The following is a 15,326-nucleotide window of genomic DNA, read 5'->3' on the forward strand; positions in this document are numbered from 1 at the left end:
AATATATTAGTTGTCATCAGACGGTAGGCCTTCTAAAAGCCAGCTTTAAGCCACTTGTAAAAAAAAACTGTTGCTAGAAAGAGAAAGCAAATCTGATGCAATCAAACCAACTTCTGCAAAACAACTAGACAGGTGTAAAATCAATGTAAAATGCATTTAACACCTTTTTTTCATTCAAATGTTGAAACCATTCCTTGTAATTTAAATTTTAACAAACATTCATTTGCAGTTTTAAGATTTTTTGTTTTGAAATTGTACTTAGACTACTTCTGCTAATATTTTTTCCGAAAAGTTCAGAAATTTGCTGAAATGAAGCGAGTAAAAGAAAAACAGGAAGTTGAAGTTTCCTAATTCTCACACAAACATCCTGAATTTTGCAATGCCAATATCTCAGCAACTAATGGGCCAATTTTAATAATTAACGAGCCTTTTTGGGTGTTTTTTGATACCCCTGACTCAAAGCGGTTTCAAAAACACCCAACAAGCAAAAACTGGAAATTTGGTTTATTGGACCTTTTCAAAAAAAACTCAACTTCAGATATTAACTAATATCAACGAAAAAAATATTTAAAAATGCAAAATTTTCTATTTTTGGTCACCTGCTGCCCATAGTGCAACTGAGTCATTTTGCAGAATCCACCTCCCCCTTCACGCGATCAATATTTTTTCTATCGTTTTTAACGTTTCTCCTCCTCTTCTCGTTCGCGTCATTTCTGTCAAAGTCGATTCCAAACAACAACAAAAACAACTTTTTTTTCAGGAAGTCCTCGGAGTTTTCCAAAAATTCTGCAATCTTTTTTAAATTGGTCAAAATTGAAACCTTTATGTGGCCGTACGTGATGTGAAACGGGCTCCGTCCAAGGATGCGATTCCACCGGTTTCCGTCGAGTTTTGTGTGAAAAATAGTGCTGGAAAAGGTGCAAGTTTCGTCCCGTTTGTGTTCATTCTGAGCGGATTTTTGTTTACGTTTTTGTCGATTTACGTCAAGCTTCAAAGGTACGGTAATTTTGATGATTTGGAAGGATGTGATTATGACTGAGATTGCTTGCAGTGTATTTCAACGAGATCGGGACGGCCGATGGCGCCGGCGGTGGCGGCCCCGCCGGTTCCGGCCCGTTCCTGATGGAGGTGGTGGGCCAGCACGGCGGGACGACCGCCTTTCTGGACATGGACTTTTGCCGGCTCTGTCTGGGCCGGGATAAGACGGGCCTGATCAGTGTGTACAGCGCGGAGGTGAATCCGGCCGGAGCTGGGGACGAGTCACTGGTGGCGAAGATTTTGCGCTTCTTCGAGGTGCGGATCTGCGAGGAGGACATTCTGCCGCGGCAGATTTGCCAGCAGTGTCTGCTGCAGACGGAGAGCTGCGCCGAGTTTCGGGATGTGTGCATCCGCAACGATCAGAAGTTAAGGGAGATTATCTGCTTTCCGGAACCGGCGGCGCCGGAAGTTGTGGAGGGGGAAGAGAAGCAGCAGCAGGCGGTGGAGTTGAAAGCGGAACAGGTTCCGCTGGCTGGGGAGGAGGAAGAGGATGAAGAGGAAGAGGAAGAACGGGAGGAGGTGGTGATTGATCCGGCGAACAACTACGAAAGCTCCAACCAGAGTGCACCGGAACCGTATTCGGAGGGTGAGGACGGGGATGATATGGCACTGGCGGAGAGCAGTGATCTGAACGAGGGAGGGCTTGGGCTGGTGCTGGACGCCAACACGAACGACTCGTCGGAAGATCTGCTGGAAGTGATGGGCGAAGAGTTGGCGGACAAACAGCTCAAGAAGCTGGTCCACATGTGCCGGTACTGTGACGTGGCCTTTGCCCTTCCGAACGCGTGCTATCTCCACGAAACGCAAGACCACGACATTCTGGCGCCGTACGGCTGTCAATTTTGTGAGTTCAAAACCGCCAACCGGAACATGTTGATTACGCACATCCGCGATTTGCACGGAATCGACCGGCCGTACATTTGCATTCAGTGCAACAAGGGCTTCCACCGGCGATCGGACCTCAAGAAGCACACCTTCGTACACTCCGGAGTGAGGCCATTCTCCTGCGACGAGTGCGGCAAAAGCTTCTCCAGAAACACAAACCTCACTAAACACCTGCGAATTCATTCCGGATTCAAGCCGCACAAGTGCAAGTTCAACAACTGCTCGAGGTGAGTTTTCAACAACTAAATATCATTTATTTCAAGCCATCACCACTAAAAAAACACGCACAAAAACAACCAACTCAACTATCAAAATCCTCAAATAACGAACGTCTTCTGCTCGAAGAAGCACTTGTAAAAGTTGAACGTCTTCTCCAGCGCCGTCCCCTTCCGCTGGGTGCACCCGTTAATCACCCCCGGCAGCGTGTCCACCTCGTGGCCATCCTCGTAGAACGCCTCGAACCGCTTCCGCTTAACCGTGCCCTGGCAGTCGATCAGGTTCAGCCGCAGCAGCACGCACTGAATGACCTTCTTGGAAACGTCATCCGTGCGCGTCACCAGCTCGGCCAGACCGGCGTCGGCGATTTTGGGCGCGTCCTGAAGCCCATTCCGCTCCACGCACATGTCGTAGTGGGGCTGGATCATCTGGATCTGCTCGTTGGTGTGACGGGCCTGGGAGAAAAAAACTTCGAATTTCAGGCAATTTATTCAAATATTAAAGAGCAAAACTTACCTGACAAAGTGCCAGCACTGCCAACAGCAAACCGATCGTTACTTGCACCCTGAACATTTTTAGTTTCGTATGAGGCACCTCGATGTTACTGATTTAACTTCAGTTGTGAGCAATCTCCAGCGGGAAGAACACCCTTTTATAATCGTTCACAAACTGGAAATGATTAAGCTATTCGTTACAAACATCATCAATTTCGATTGTTTTCTCAAGGAAAGTAATTTTTCATACTTGAAGCAATACAAAAATTAACAACAACAATTGCCCTCAAAAATTAAGGCAAATCCCTTGACATTTGTAAATTGGCATGGATTTTGTCTCTCTTGACTAATGATTCAAAAGCTGAAGTTTAATTGGTTTGGAAATTGAGGTACAGTACTTGTTCGGTAACTGGGCTGAGAACGTAGCCCAGTCACCGAATGCTGCTCGCTAACTGGGCTGAACGAAAAATAACGAGGGGACCATCGATGCATAATATTTTTCAGATGAAATATAAGAAAAAAAGTGACTAAAATTTATTCACAATGTTCTTAAATTGTGATATGAATATTAATAAAAGTTTGAAAAAAGTTTTTTTTATTTATTGAACATGATTGTTGCATCTATAAACCCCTCAGTCGTTTCGGTTTGTTTTTGTTTTTTTAACTGGGCAGTTATCGAGCACCCAGTTAAAAATCGCCAAGCTACCGAACAACTACTGAGCAATTCTCTGAAATTTCGGTCATTCAATATTTTTTTTAATTTTTATTCCGGCTGAAACTTTTTTGGTGCCTTTGGTATGCCCAAAGAAACCATTTTGCATCATTAGTTCGTTAATATAATTTTTGCAATTCCACTGTGAAACTGTCAACTTTTCCTGCCCTTCTAGAGAAACGAAACGGCCTACTTTTCCTTACCAAAAATAACAGAATGGAAAATTATTACCTTTCAATAACAGTGCTGAAAAGTTCTACTTTTCAGCACTGAAATGGGTGCTGAAAAGTTGAACTTTTCAGCACTAGTATCGAAAAGTAACATTTTTCAATATTGTTTTGTTTTGAACGATGAATTTAATTAACACATGAATGTTTGACATAAAATTCCATTAAATAAGCGTTTTTCGGAATTGCAAAAAATGTTGTAAGCAACTACTATTTCGATACAAATTTGGCAGCTGTCCATACAAAAATGATATGTGAAAATTAAAAAATCTGTATCTTTTGAAGGCATTTTTTGATCGATTTGATATCTTCGGCTAAGTTGTACGTATGGATACGGACTACACTGAAAAAATATGATACAAGGTAAAAAAAAACTTGATTTGCAAAAAACACTATTTTTAATGTTTTTTTTTTATTTTCTGATATGTTTTAGTGGACATCAGATGCCAACTTTTCAGAAATTTCCAGAATGGGCAAAAAATCTTTGACCGAGTTATGAATTTTTGAATCCATACAGATTTAAAAAAAAAAACCGAAATATTGTTCGCAAAAATTTTTCAACTTCATTTTTCGATTTAAAATCAAATTTGCAATCAAAAAGTACTTTAGTGAAATTTTGATAAAGTGCACCGTTTTCAACACCCAGAACTGGACATCGGCATACGAGAGGATAAAGAGCACAATTCGGTAGTAAAATGGTACTGTGTGCGGACTGAGAGGATAAATCCCAAAACTACCGAGAGTACTTTACTCATGGGATCACCTTCAAAAAAAGTTCATCTATCAAAAAAAAGAGTACCGGTACCGAGACTCGAACCCAAGACCTTCGGCATATTGAACAGTGCCTTTGCCGTATGGGCCACCATGGTTCGGTGACTAAGTGGCGGTCATTTGTCCATACAAGCCACTCAATAGGATGAACTGTTCCAATGAACGAATGAACACGCGAGAGGACTATACTCTCGCAAAATAGCACTTTCCTCACGTTTCTTTTCGTGAGGAATATCCCCTCGTTCTTGATCTTTGGGTGAAGTTATAGCCATTTTAAGGTAACCTTTTTTCAAAATAGTCGCAGTTATTCATTTTTATAATTAGTGCCCATGGTTGCCCACTTTTGAAAAAAAAAATTGAAATGCTGAGAAAATTCTCTACATTTTGCTTTTTTTTTATTTTTGTTGCTACGATCCTTAGTTGCTGAGATTTTGCCATGCAAGTGTTTAAAAACAGGAAAATTTATGTTTTCTAAGTCTCACCCAAACAACCCACCATTTTCAAATGTCGATATCTCAGCAACTAGGGGGAGAGGGGGTAATATGCACCCCCGGGGCAAAATGCACCCCCTGCTTTTCTCGGTATTTGAAAGAATTTTCCGGGTGAAAAATCATAGAAATTGGAGGCTTAACACTGCTAAACCATGCTGGAAAAATTTAAGCATCGTGGTATAAAAACAGCTTAATTTATTTGCAAAATTTCAAAATGTTGTGTTTTCATCTAATTTTCATTGAACTTTCATTTTGGTTTTTGGACAGTATAAAAAGCATTTATTGTTATTGTAAGTGTTGATGTATATAGTTTTTGCCATAATCTTCATTATTGTGTAGATAGATGAGTCCAAAAACATCAAAAAAATGCATTTTTAATTAAATTTTCTGCAAAAAAGCGTGGTCGGGGCAAAATGCACCGCTGTGAAGCTCCTTTGTAAAAACAGCGGTGTCATCTAGTGGTGACTAGTGAAAACTGCTTTTAGCCGGTGCATTTTGCCCCATGTTGTGGTGCATTTTGCCCCGTTGTTGTAGTGCATTTTGCCCCAATGTTGCGGTGCATATTGCCCCGCATTGTTGTTTGAAATGAATCAAAAATATTTTTAGAAATCTGTTATTTTTAAACAATTTTGAGGTTTTTAAAGACTTTTTTCACTTGGATGACGTTGAATAATAGTTATTTATGAACATCTAACGAAATTCTTTCAAAGAAATGCTGTTATGGTTGAGAAATCACAGTTTTCCCTTAGGGGGTGCATATTACCCCCTGTCCCCCTAATGGTCCGATTTACAATGTTAAAATATGATTTTTTTGAATCAAGACCAACATTTCAAAAGGGCGTAATATTGAATGTTTGGTCCTATTGAAACTTTACGAATGTTTCATATTTTACCATTGAAAATCGGACCATTAGTTGCCATTAGAAAATGGTGGGTTGTTTGGGTGAGACTTAGAAAACATCAATTTTTCTGTTTTTTTGAATCTTTTCACAGCAATAATTCAGCAACTTTTTGATTGCAAATTCGATTTTACATTGAAAATTTAAGTTGAAAAGTTTTTGCTACCAATATTTGGATTTTATTGAAAACATCAGTTTTGATTAAAAAAATCATAATCCGGTCAAAGATTTTTTGCCCAAAAAAGTTGGCATCTGATGTCACCAAAAACATATCAGAAAATAAAAAAATTGTGTTTTTTTGCAAATCAAGTTTTAGTGACAAATAGTGAAATTAAAAATCACCAAAATTTTGTTTACCCTGTATCATTTTTTTCAGTGTAGTCCTTATCCCTACCTACAACTTTGCTGAACACAAAAAAATCGATCAAAAAATTCCTGCAAAAGATTTTCAGATTTTTGCATTTTCATAAATCATTTTTGTATGGACAGCTGTGAAATTTGTATGGAAAATTATATGAACAATTTTATGATCAAAAATGGCTTCTTTGGGCATACCGAAAGCACCAAATAAGTTTCACTAAAAAGACCAATTCCATAGAGAATTGTTCAGTTATAGAATAGTTACGCAAAACATCCTGAAAAATTATAGAAATATGTTTTCAGCGGTGAGCAAACCAACTTTTCATTTGATATTAAGATGTGTTCAACAATGTTTTAAAAATGTTTTAGTATTTTTCATTGAAAGCTCAAATAATACTATAACTTTTTTTTAAACATGATGAGATAAAATTTGTTTAGCCGTTCCGAAGATTTGATTTTTGAAAAAAATGTAGTTTTTGCGAAAATCTTAAAAAAACGCAATTTTTACCAACCTGTTACGAATAGGTAATGAATCTCATTATTTTATTTGAAAAACTTCAAAAAATATTTGCAACGGTCTTACCTATTTTCAAATTTGATTTTTTTTTAATCTTAATTTTGTCTTATTTTTTTAAGTTCCCGTGAATTGAATTTTTTGAATCTAAAAATAATATTTATTGTTAAAAAATCAAATTATCGTACTTTTTCCTTTTTTATAATTTTCTTGAATTTGTAAATTCTCGCTTTTTTAAAATGTTTTTTTTTTAACGTTGCACATAAACCAGAGCTTTTGCACCCAGATTTTTGTTACAGACATTTTAGTATCTTCAAAACTACAGTTACTATCGAAATATTTTTTATTTATCCCCTAAAGTACTCTCCACAAAGTAATTTACAACAAAGTTTGATAAATTTTACAATCCCGTTATTGCAGGATTGGGTCCGTAAGTTTGACAAATTTGAAATAAGAATACAACAACTTCCTTCATTGTTGTGCACCCTTAAGTCTGTTGAATTTTATTTTTTTTTAAGTTATAAGGGATATTTTTTAAATTTTAAAATCATGTAGTTTTAAAGTTTTTTGTAATCAAATTTTGATAGTTTATATTTTTTGGGTTTTGAATTTTAGAATTTTGATATTTCGTAGTAAATTCTTTGTAGAGCGAAACCTTGGATGTAAACAAAAAGCACTATTACTCAACGTGAACTGTCACTAAAGCAAGTGGGATGAACCGTTTGTTTACATCATAGGTTTCACCCTTTTGAAAAGTTAATACGTAATTCTTGATTTTTGTTTTGAATTTAATAGTTTTTTTTTATTTAAAAAAATAAAATGTTAAATTTTTTGAGGTTTGGCATTTTTAAATGATTTTTTTTTGTTAATTTGTGATTTTTTAATTTGTTATTTAAAGAATTTTTAAATTTCTTAGTAGTTCTCTACAATTTCGCATTTTTTTCGCTATTTTTAAACGTTGTCCACGCATTCTCTATGCCAAAACATGTCATTTAGAATCATTAGCTATGGGACCATCCATAAACCACGTGGACACTTTTTTTGGAAATTTTAAATTTTCTAAGTTTTTTTTTTTCGTCATTTTGAATTTTGTAAGCTTTGATTGTTTTATTTTAGAAATTTCAAATTTTTTTCTTTATAATTTTTTTTTTGTTTGGAAGTGTAGATTTTTTTTAATAATTTGGTTTTTAATGTGAAATTTTGAATTTTGATTTGTTTGATTCTTGAATGTTGAAAAAAAACACAAAGGTGCTCGGATCGGGCTCAAAATTTTTCTGGGAATTCCCTGGCCGAAATAATTAGACCCGTATTTTTTTGTTTGGCAATTAGGGTGACCTACGCCGTGTTAGGGTGGTCTGAAAAACTTGCAATTTTCGTCGAAAAATCATAACTCCTCGCCATTTCAACCTATTTCAGTTGTCTTATACGCAAAGCCTTTCAAAGAAAAATAGTGAGAAGTTGCAAAAATATAGCCTAACGTATGAAAAGAGTGTATGAAACTTTAAAATGCCGTTTTGCCTATGTTTGGAAATATTTTTATCGGATTCCCCGGACATTTTTACGTAACATACTATAAAATGGGAGGTTTCCAAGATATGATTTTTGAAAATAAAATCCGTGTATCCGTGCACCGCGCGCAAAAACGGGAAGATGACATAATCGGCAAAAAATCAACTTTTTTCACTAAAACTTTGATATATTTTTTTTTAAATTTCAGCGATGTCTTATCCATGTTTGGGTACCGAAATTTTCTTATTTAAAAGACGCAACCTTTCATTTGCGTATAAATTACTTGAAATCGGTTGAAATGGCGAGGAGTTATGATTTTTCGAAAAAAGGGTTTTTGTGAAAATTTACGAATATGGCAACATTTCAGACCACCCTAACACGACGTAGGTCACCCTAAGGGCTTAACAAAATAATACGGGTCTAATTATTTCGGCCAGGGAAGCCCCTGAAATTTTTTGAGCCCGATTTGAGCACATTTGTTTTTTTTTTTTTCATGCTGTTTTCGGGGGGAATTGCTGTTAAACTCTCAAATTTTTGGAAGGAATTTTGAAACATAAGTGTGATTTTTTGAATTTCTGAATTGTAGAATTTGTGATGCTGTTGAATTGTGATTTTTTCAATTTATTATATTCTATTTTTTTATTTCTAAGTTTTTTTTTGTATTTTAGAATTATTATAAATTTGTATTTCTTCATTCTGAAAATTCATAAATATTTTTGGTAGTAAAGAATTATCTTTAAACCAAAATATTGTTTTTAAATTTGTGAAATTTCGAATTTTTGGATTCTTTTTTTTTTAATTCTTGAAATTTTCATTTTTTCCCAGATTTGTATTTCAGATTTTTTGAATTCCGTTTGTCGGACCCGGTCTAGACCTAGTTAGGTCGTTAGCTCAGTCCAGGTGTAGGAGTTGTCTCCCTGGGTCCCTGGGTTGGACTAACAATCCAAAGGTCGTCAGTTCGAATCCCGGGGTGGATGGATGATGAGGTGTAAAAATAGGTTTGCAATTGCAATTTGCAAGCCTACGGACACCTAGTTTCGAGTAGGAACCTCGCTCTTGTCTTGTCACACGTGCATTTTAGGCCAAATTGTGTTTAGAACGCAATTTTCTGCAGCTCACAATGCTTCCAAACAGTTCCCCAAAATTGGATTTCAATCCTGAGATTAAAAAAAAAAAAAAACAAAAAAAAACACCGTGCAATTTTTGTCACTTTTCGTATGAAAGAAGTTTCAATTTTGTCGTCCTAAAAATTGATGTAAGTGCGACTACTTGCCAAAGGGATTTCAGGTCAGCACGCGTTTGACACACGTATATGCCCGACAACCGTGAACATTTGTAATTATAACTCGGCACCCAAATTCAACCAAACTTCGGAACAATGCTCAGAACGGTCAGCCAAACAAAACATGTTTGTTATTGTTTATATGGTCAAACATTAAAACACGTTTTCTCGTTACGTCGAAAACCGATTTCCAAGTTCTAAAATTTACAAATTTCGGGGTTTTTTTTCGTTTTTTTGAATTTTCTATGTCTTCAATTTTTTAAGCCTATGAAATTAAAAAAAAACTGAGCCGATAAATTTGGGACGGCCTTAATTCTTTATATTTAACAAATTAAAATAATTTTCCCCTTTCCCTTCTCTTCCAGATCCTTCGCCAACAAAGCGGACCTCGTGCGTCACCAAAACATCCACATGTCGCTGGGCAAGCAGTTTTCGTGCGCCAAATGCAACAACACTTACGCCCGCAAGGACAAACTGCTCAGCCACGAACGAATCTGCTTCGCCAAACAACACCAACAGCAACAACAACTCATCCAAATTCTGGCCCCAACGACGACAACAACTTCGTCGACCTCGATTCCGTCTCACTTTGACGCCGGGGAAAACATGGTCATTTCGCTCGATCCGTACCGCACGGAGATCGATCCGGCATCGGCAGCCGGTCCAACCGAGGACGATCCGGGCATTCCGAACGCGGCTCCCGTTTCCGCCATTTCGTCCTTTTCGAATGTGATTCGTGAAGAATTGTCCACTGTTCAGCCGAAGCTGTTTTCCTGCGCAAAGTGTCCGAAGAAGTTTCTGTCGAAGAACACGCTGCACACGCACCAGCTGACCCACTCGGACGTCCGGAACTACCGGTGCCACACGTGCGACAAAAAGTTCATCCGGAAGCGCGAGCTGGACCGGCACCTGACGGCGGTCCACTCGAACCACAAGCCGTACGAGTGCAAACAGTGCTCGAAGCGGTTCTCCCGCAAGGACAAACTGCTCCGGCACGAGCGGGTTCACCGCGAGGACCGGCTGTTTGCGTGCGGGGCGTGCGACGCCAAGTTCCTGCGCAAGGAAGCGTTGGCCGTTCATTCCAAGGTGCACTGCACGGCGGCGGAGGCCGGAGTCCACGATCCGGCGGTCATCATCATGATTGGCCAGGGTCGGGAGGGCGGCGTTGACGATGAGGACGACGAAGGGCGGCACGAGCTGCTGCAGCAGGTTCTGTCGTACGAGGTCGGGGGGCTCGAGGCGGCGGCCATGCTGTGATGGGCTGCGTTTTTGTCTGTGTTTTTTTTTAACAATAAAACATTATTTTTTTACTCTTAGACGATGTCTCTTTATTAGTGTTTAGCAGTCGCGTATTTATTATTCAAGAATCTTTAAAAAATCGGTATTTGCATGCAAAATTGGTCTCAACCACGTGTCACAGATGTAAACATTTCTTTCGGCGTAAATAAACGATGGTATTTTCTTGTGATTAAACGTTGCGTTTCAATTTCGTTGAAAGAACTTTCCGCCAAAAAAAAGTCTGCTCAAAACCGGAAAATCCGCTAAACAAAACCCGCCTCAAACGTTAATCATCACCGGTTTTTGTTCACAGCTTCTTCTAATTTATGGATCGGACGCAACATTACTTCTGGGAAATAACTCATCCAAGCAGCCGCTGCCGGATTCGTTGTGAATGGAGAAGAGCATAACGACGCACGCGGACCTGCGAGCAGACTAAATGTCAAGGTGACCTATGCACAAATATAACACCGGCAGAGCCTACTACTGCTGCCGCCTGTTTTGTTTGGTAAAACATTCCGCGAGCTTCTTCTCAGCTGGGGATGTGCAGCGGGAGATTTGTTTTTGAAGAGGTTCGTTGCTTGTGCGGTCGTTGAAGTCTTCCTATAGGATGCACGTCACAATTGCGGTCGTGGCATTCTTGCTAAATTACCAAACGATGACGGGATGCAAAAATTGGAAATAATTTGTAGAACTTTTTGTCAGAAATTTTTCTTTAACCTTGAGGCCGTAACTAATATTTTTCAAAGTTTATGGTCTGAAAAATCGGGGGCAAAAAAATATTTTTTCGAAAAACTTCAAAATTTCCAGAAGTTTAATCAACTGAAAACAATCTATAATGCATTTTTCTGCATTGATAATAATATTTAGCATGTTTGGGCTTGTTTAAAAACGTTTAGAAATTTTTTTGTCAATACTTAGATGTTTTGGAAAACAATGATGGCATAACAATTGGACAGGGGTATAATGCATCCTAAAACATTTTTTTCATTGAAATATTGAAACCATGGCTCGTAATTTAAATTTTAATACATTTTTATTCTTTTACCCCCTTGGCTTTGGTCACAGTCGAGGGACATAAACTTCAAAAAATATTTGCAACGGCCTTACTTAAATTGTAAACTAGCACTACACTGAAATAAAAACTAGTACCCAATTCCTTTATTCTAGGAATTTTGCCCCTTTTCCTTATTTAGTAATCGGGATTTTTGGATTACTTAATAAGGAAAGGAGCCAAAATTCCTAGAATTTAGGAATTTGGTACTTTTATTTTTTTTTTCAGTGTAGATCATTAAGTTTTTTTTTCTGTTTTGAATGAAACTTTGTCAAATGATTTCAATATCCAAATAATTATTGTCCGTTTCTCTCGAAGGTACACGCCGCGCGGCATTTCAGAATGTGCCGCAGACACTGTTGTTAGCGATTGTCTGCCCTTTTGGTGCAATAAAAAACATTCCCGGCAACAATGCCATGCAATTCGAAGAAGAAGATCAACAAAAACAAAACGCACAGTATGGGATTTGACAGCTCGCATTTGCCGAAAGTGCGGCGCGTCGTTTCGAGGCTAATATGCCGCGTGTCCTTTTCGGGAATACGCGCAATAATTTGGAGGCTGTTCATTAGGGTGCCCAGAATATGGGACATTGTCTCAAAACCTCGCTCCACAAGCTGAAAATTGTTTCTTGAGCTATTCTAGAACTCTGGGCCACATATGAGCAAAATCGGTCAACAACCCATTGATACACGAAGGTGATGTTTGTATGGGAAAAATCGAAAAAAAGATGGAAAACCCAATTTTCTACTTCCATCCAAATATTCCCAAAAGTAAGATTATCATTCGAAATTTAATGCTCTACAATTCAATTTTGTAGCTCATACCAAAGCTGTAAAACTCGATCCTGTAAAGTAATTCGCCATTTAAAATGTTATTTTTGCATTAAAAACACCACCTTCAGTCTCACCTTTTTGGCACAGATGCTTAATATAACCTAAAAATTGTTTTTCGCTTCTGGACCAGGGTTTTTTTTTTCTTGGAACCCTACTGTCCATACAAAGGTGCCATGAAAATATTTGAAAATCTTCTTATCTTGAGAAGGGATTTTCTAATCGATTGATGTCTTCGGAAAAGTTGAAGTTCAAGTTAAGGATTTTTCAGAATGAGTACACCGAAAAACATTTCATTTTTAATCCACAATGGTTTGGCCATGATTTGATTTTTTCGAAAAAAACGAGCTTTTTCAGACTGTTTAGAAAAGTGATGTATTAATATTGAATTATCAATTTTGGATGGAAAAATTAATTTTAAGATTCGTTTCAATATAAAACTAAATTAAACAAATTTTAAATTATCTCATCGCATTGAAAAAATATGAGTTCGTTCGTTCGACCATTTGAATGCACAGCTTTGGAGCTTTGGTGTCTTCAGAAGAGTTGTTGCAAATGGAAAGGGGCAACTTTTGGTTTTGTTGAAAATTAGGGTGGTTCACTATTAGGGTGATTTTGAAAATCTAACTTTTCAGAAATATTGTTGGGATTTTTTTTGTCTTTTAGAAAGTTGTTGAGCTTGCCAATCCAAGCAACTTTGTCTAAGACACCAAAATTTTATCTCGTAATCTACGCCTTCTATGACCAAATTAATAGAAAGCATCTAAGCAAACCTTCCAAAATCAGTTTTTTGAATGTGGCAATTCAGGGTTAAGTTTTAGAGAAAAGAGATGTTGGGGGCAATTTTAGAACTCTAAAAACAAACAATTTTATTTTTTGACAGGTCAATTTGGACTTAAGGGTCAAAAGTTACAGCCAAAAATATGCAAATTTAAAACTTAAATATCTCGAAAAGGCGCAAGCCAAATTTTAAGCACTAGGTTGCATTTGAAAGAGGAGATCCAGCACTACTAACGCTGAAAAAAATCCAGGGATGTTTTTCTTTAAACTCGAGATATCTTCATTTGAAAAAGGCTAATTTTCAAGGGAAAATCTTATGAGACCACCCTAACGAATTTCACAAATTGTCCAAATATATGTTTTTCCGTGTAAATTTGCCCGCTGAATCTGAATCTGCCCTCAGAATTGACCCAAAGTGTCGCTAAATCGATTTTTGGTTATATTTTGGGTTCAAATGATAATTTTACATGGAAAGTCGGTTAAAAATAGGTAAATTTTATGTAATTTGTGACTTTTCAATCTGATTTTTAAAAAATTTCATAGCAAGAAACAAAGGACAGTGGTCACAATTGTATACAGTCCAGACTCGATTTCAGAAGTTTCGATTATCCGAAGGTTTGTATGGGACTTCGAATAATCGAATCACTTTTTTTCATTTTCTTGTTTTTTTTAATCAAATTCGAGATCTGCGATCCTATTTATTTTAGTAAAATTTAAATAGTTGATTGCTTTTTAAATAACAAAATGCAATTTTTCAATGTTTCGTCTTAACCTCGACCATCAAAAATAAGGCAACAAAAAAAATCGTGATTTGATTATCTGACGTGAAAAGGCCTGCGGCCTGCGGATAATCGAGTCTGGACTAACTTTGGTCATAAAGAAGGTTTCCACAAAATTTTGCATAAAAGCTTAAGTCGAAAAAAAGTAAAGTGTCCACTTGGTTTAGTAATATTTGTTTTGTAATAAGTTTTTTGTGTAAAAAAGGTTAATGTATGGGAATCCATTATTTTTCATTCTAAAACATAAAAGCGTCATATATCGTCAATCGAAGTCAAAATCAACAACAATCTTCTAAATTTCAAAGTTTTGAAGTCATTTTTTTCTAAATTTATCATTATTTTATTCATTAGATTTTTGGTTTTCTTGTTTCTAGGGTTTATTCATCTACTTTTCATTTATTTTTTTTGTAGTTTCAAAACTATTCTAAATGCTCAGCTAATTTTCCCGTCTCTTATTGATTTTATAAATTCTAGATTACTTTTACAAAACAACCAATGTGCCATGATTACATTTTTTTGCAAATTTTCAAATTTCCACTTCAGAGCATTTATAGGGCTATAATTGAGCTAAACGACCCAAAAAAAAGACAATGAAAAAAAAGGAAATTAAATTTTGTCGACGCCTTTGGATAATCCAGTCTGGACTTTTAGTCCATTGACAAATTGCTAAACAAATTTTTAAAATTAATTTACAAAAAAACATGATCGCAGACGGCACTGAGTTGAAATAATATTGGCCTGTGTATAATTTACCCTAATGTGCATCTTCTGACTTGGCTTTTTTTATTCTTAGCGTTTTTTTCATCTCAAAGATCTTCCGTCCGTTCAGGTAATTTATTTAAATAAAGTCAGGTCATAAAAAATACACGCCACATTTTCACTATAAAGTCATGCAAACCTCAACGTGACATCTTACGTCGTTCCAACCTACCATAACCTCACCTCATCTCAGCAAAATAAAAAAAAAAATAAAATAAAAGAATAACCCGTTGGTGACGCCGGCCGTTGAGGTGCTGTCCGCCTATCGCTGGCCGGCGATCTCTCTGATCTGCTCCCCAACGTGGTCGATATGTCACCCCACCCTAGTCAACTAAGAAGAAGAAGATCTCTGAGCTAGAAGGCAGAAGATTCATCCCCCCGCGTCAAAGCAACCCTCGCGATCTCGTCAGCAGAACGACGATCGGGGGTTGCTTCGATGCGCGCGTGT

General features: G+C 37.2%; 2 protein-coding genes across 2 annotated transcripts; one reads left to right on the top strand and one right to left on the bottom strand.

The window, feature by feature from the left end:
- The first annotated feature begins 727 nt into the window (after positions 1-727).
- Positions 728-10,871, top strand: LOC6035741 (zinc finger protein 436). Its single transcript, XM_038256246.1, has 3 exons — positions 728-996; positions 1,052-2,150; positions 9,764-10,871. Exons 2-3 carry the CDS (start codon positions 1,123-1,125, stop codon positions 10,653-10,655), a joined length of 1,920 nt encoding a protein of 639 aa, XP_038112174.1. The 5' UTR covers positions 728-996; positions 1,052-1,122; the 3' UTR covers positions 10,656-10,871.
- Positions 2,152-2,732, bottom strand: LOC6035742. The gene is made up of 2 exons (XM_001845817.2): positions 2,656-2,732; positions 2,152-2,594 (listed from the first exon to the last, which is right to left on the bottom strand). The coding sequence occupies exons 1-2, from the start codon at positions 2,710-2,712 to the stop codon at positions 2,241-2,243; spliced, it is 411 nt and encodes a 136-aa protein (XP_001845869.2). The 5' UTR covers positions 2,713-2,732; the 3' UTR covers positions 2,152-2,240.
- Positions 10,872-15,326: the final 4,455 nt, after the last annotated feature.

The sequence above is a fragment of the Culex quinquefasciatus genome, chromosome 2 (assembly GCF_015732765.1).
Source record: "Culex quinquefasciatus strain JHB chromosome 2, VPISU_Cqui_1.0_pri_paternal, whole genome shotgun sequence".
In the NCBI taxonomy this organism is placed as follows: Eukaryota; Metazoa; Arthropoda; class Insecta; order Diptera; family Culicidae; genus Culex; species Culex quinquefasciatus.

Excerpts from the sequence above, each read along its gene's own strand:
- LOC6035741 (XM_038256246.1), top strand. The coding sequence starts at position 1,123 with ATGGAGGTGGTGGGCCAGCACGGCGGGACGACCGCCTTTCTGGACATG. Across the intron at positions 2,151-9,763 it reads AAGTTCAACAACTGCTCGAG|ATCCTTCGCCAACAAAGCGG; the intron begins GTGAGTTTTCAA and ends CTTCTCTTCCAG.
- LOC6035742 (XM_001845817.2), bottom strand. The coding sequence starts at position 2,712 with ATGTTCAGGGTGCAAGTAACGATCGGTTTGCTGTTGGCAGTGCTGGCA. Across the intron at positions 2,595-2,655 it reads CAGTGCTGGCACTTTGTCAG|GCCCGTCACACCAACGAGCA; the intron begins GTAAGTTTTGCT and ends TTTTTCTCCCAG.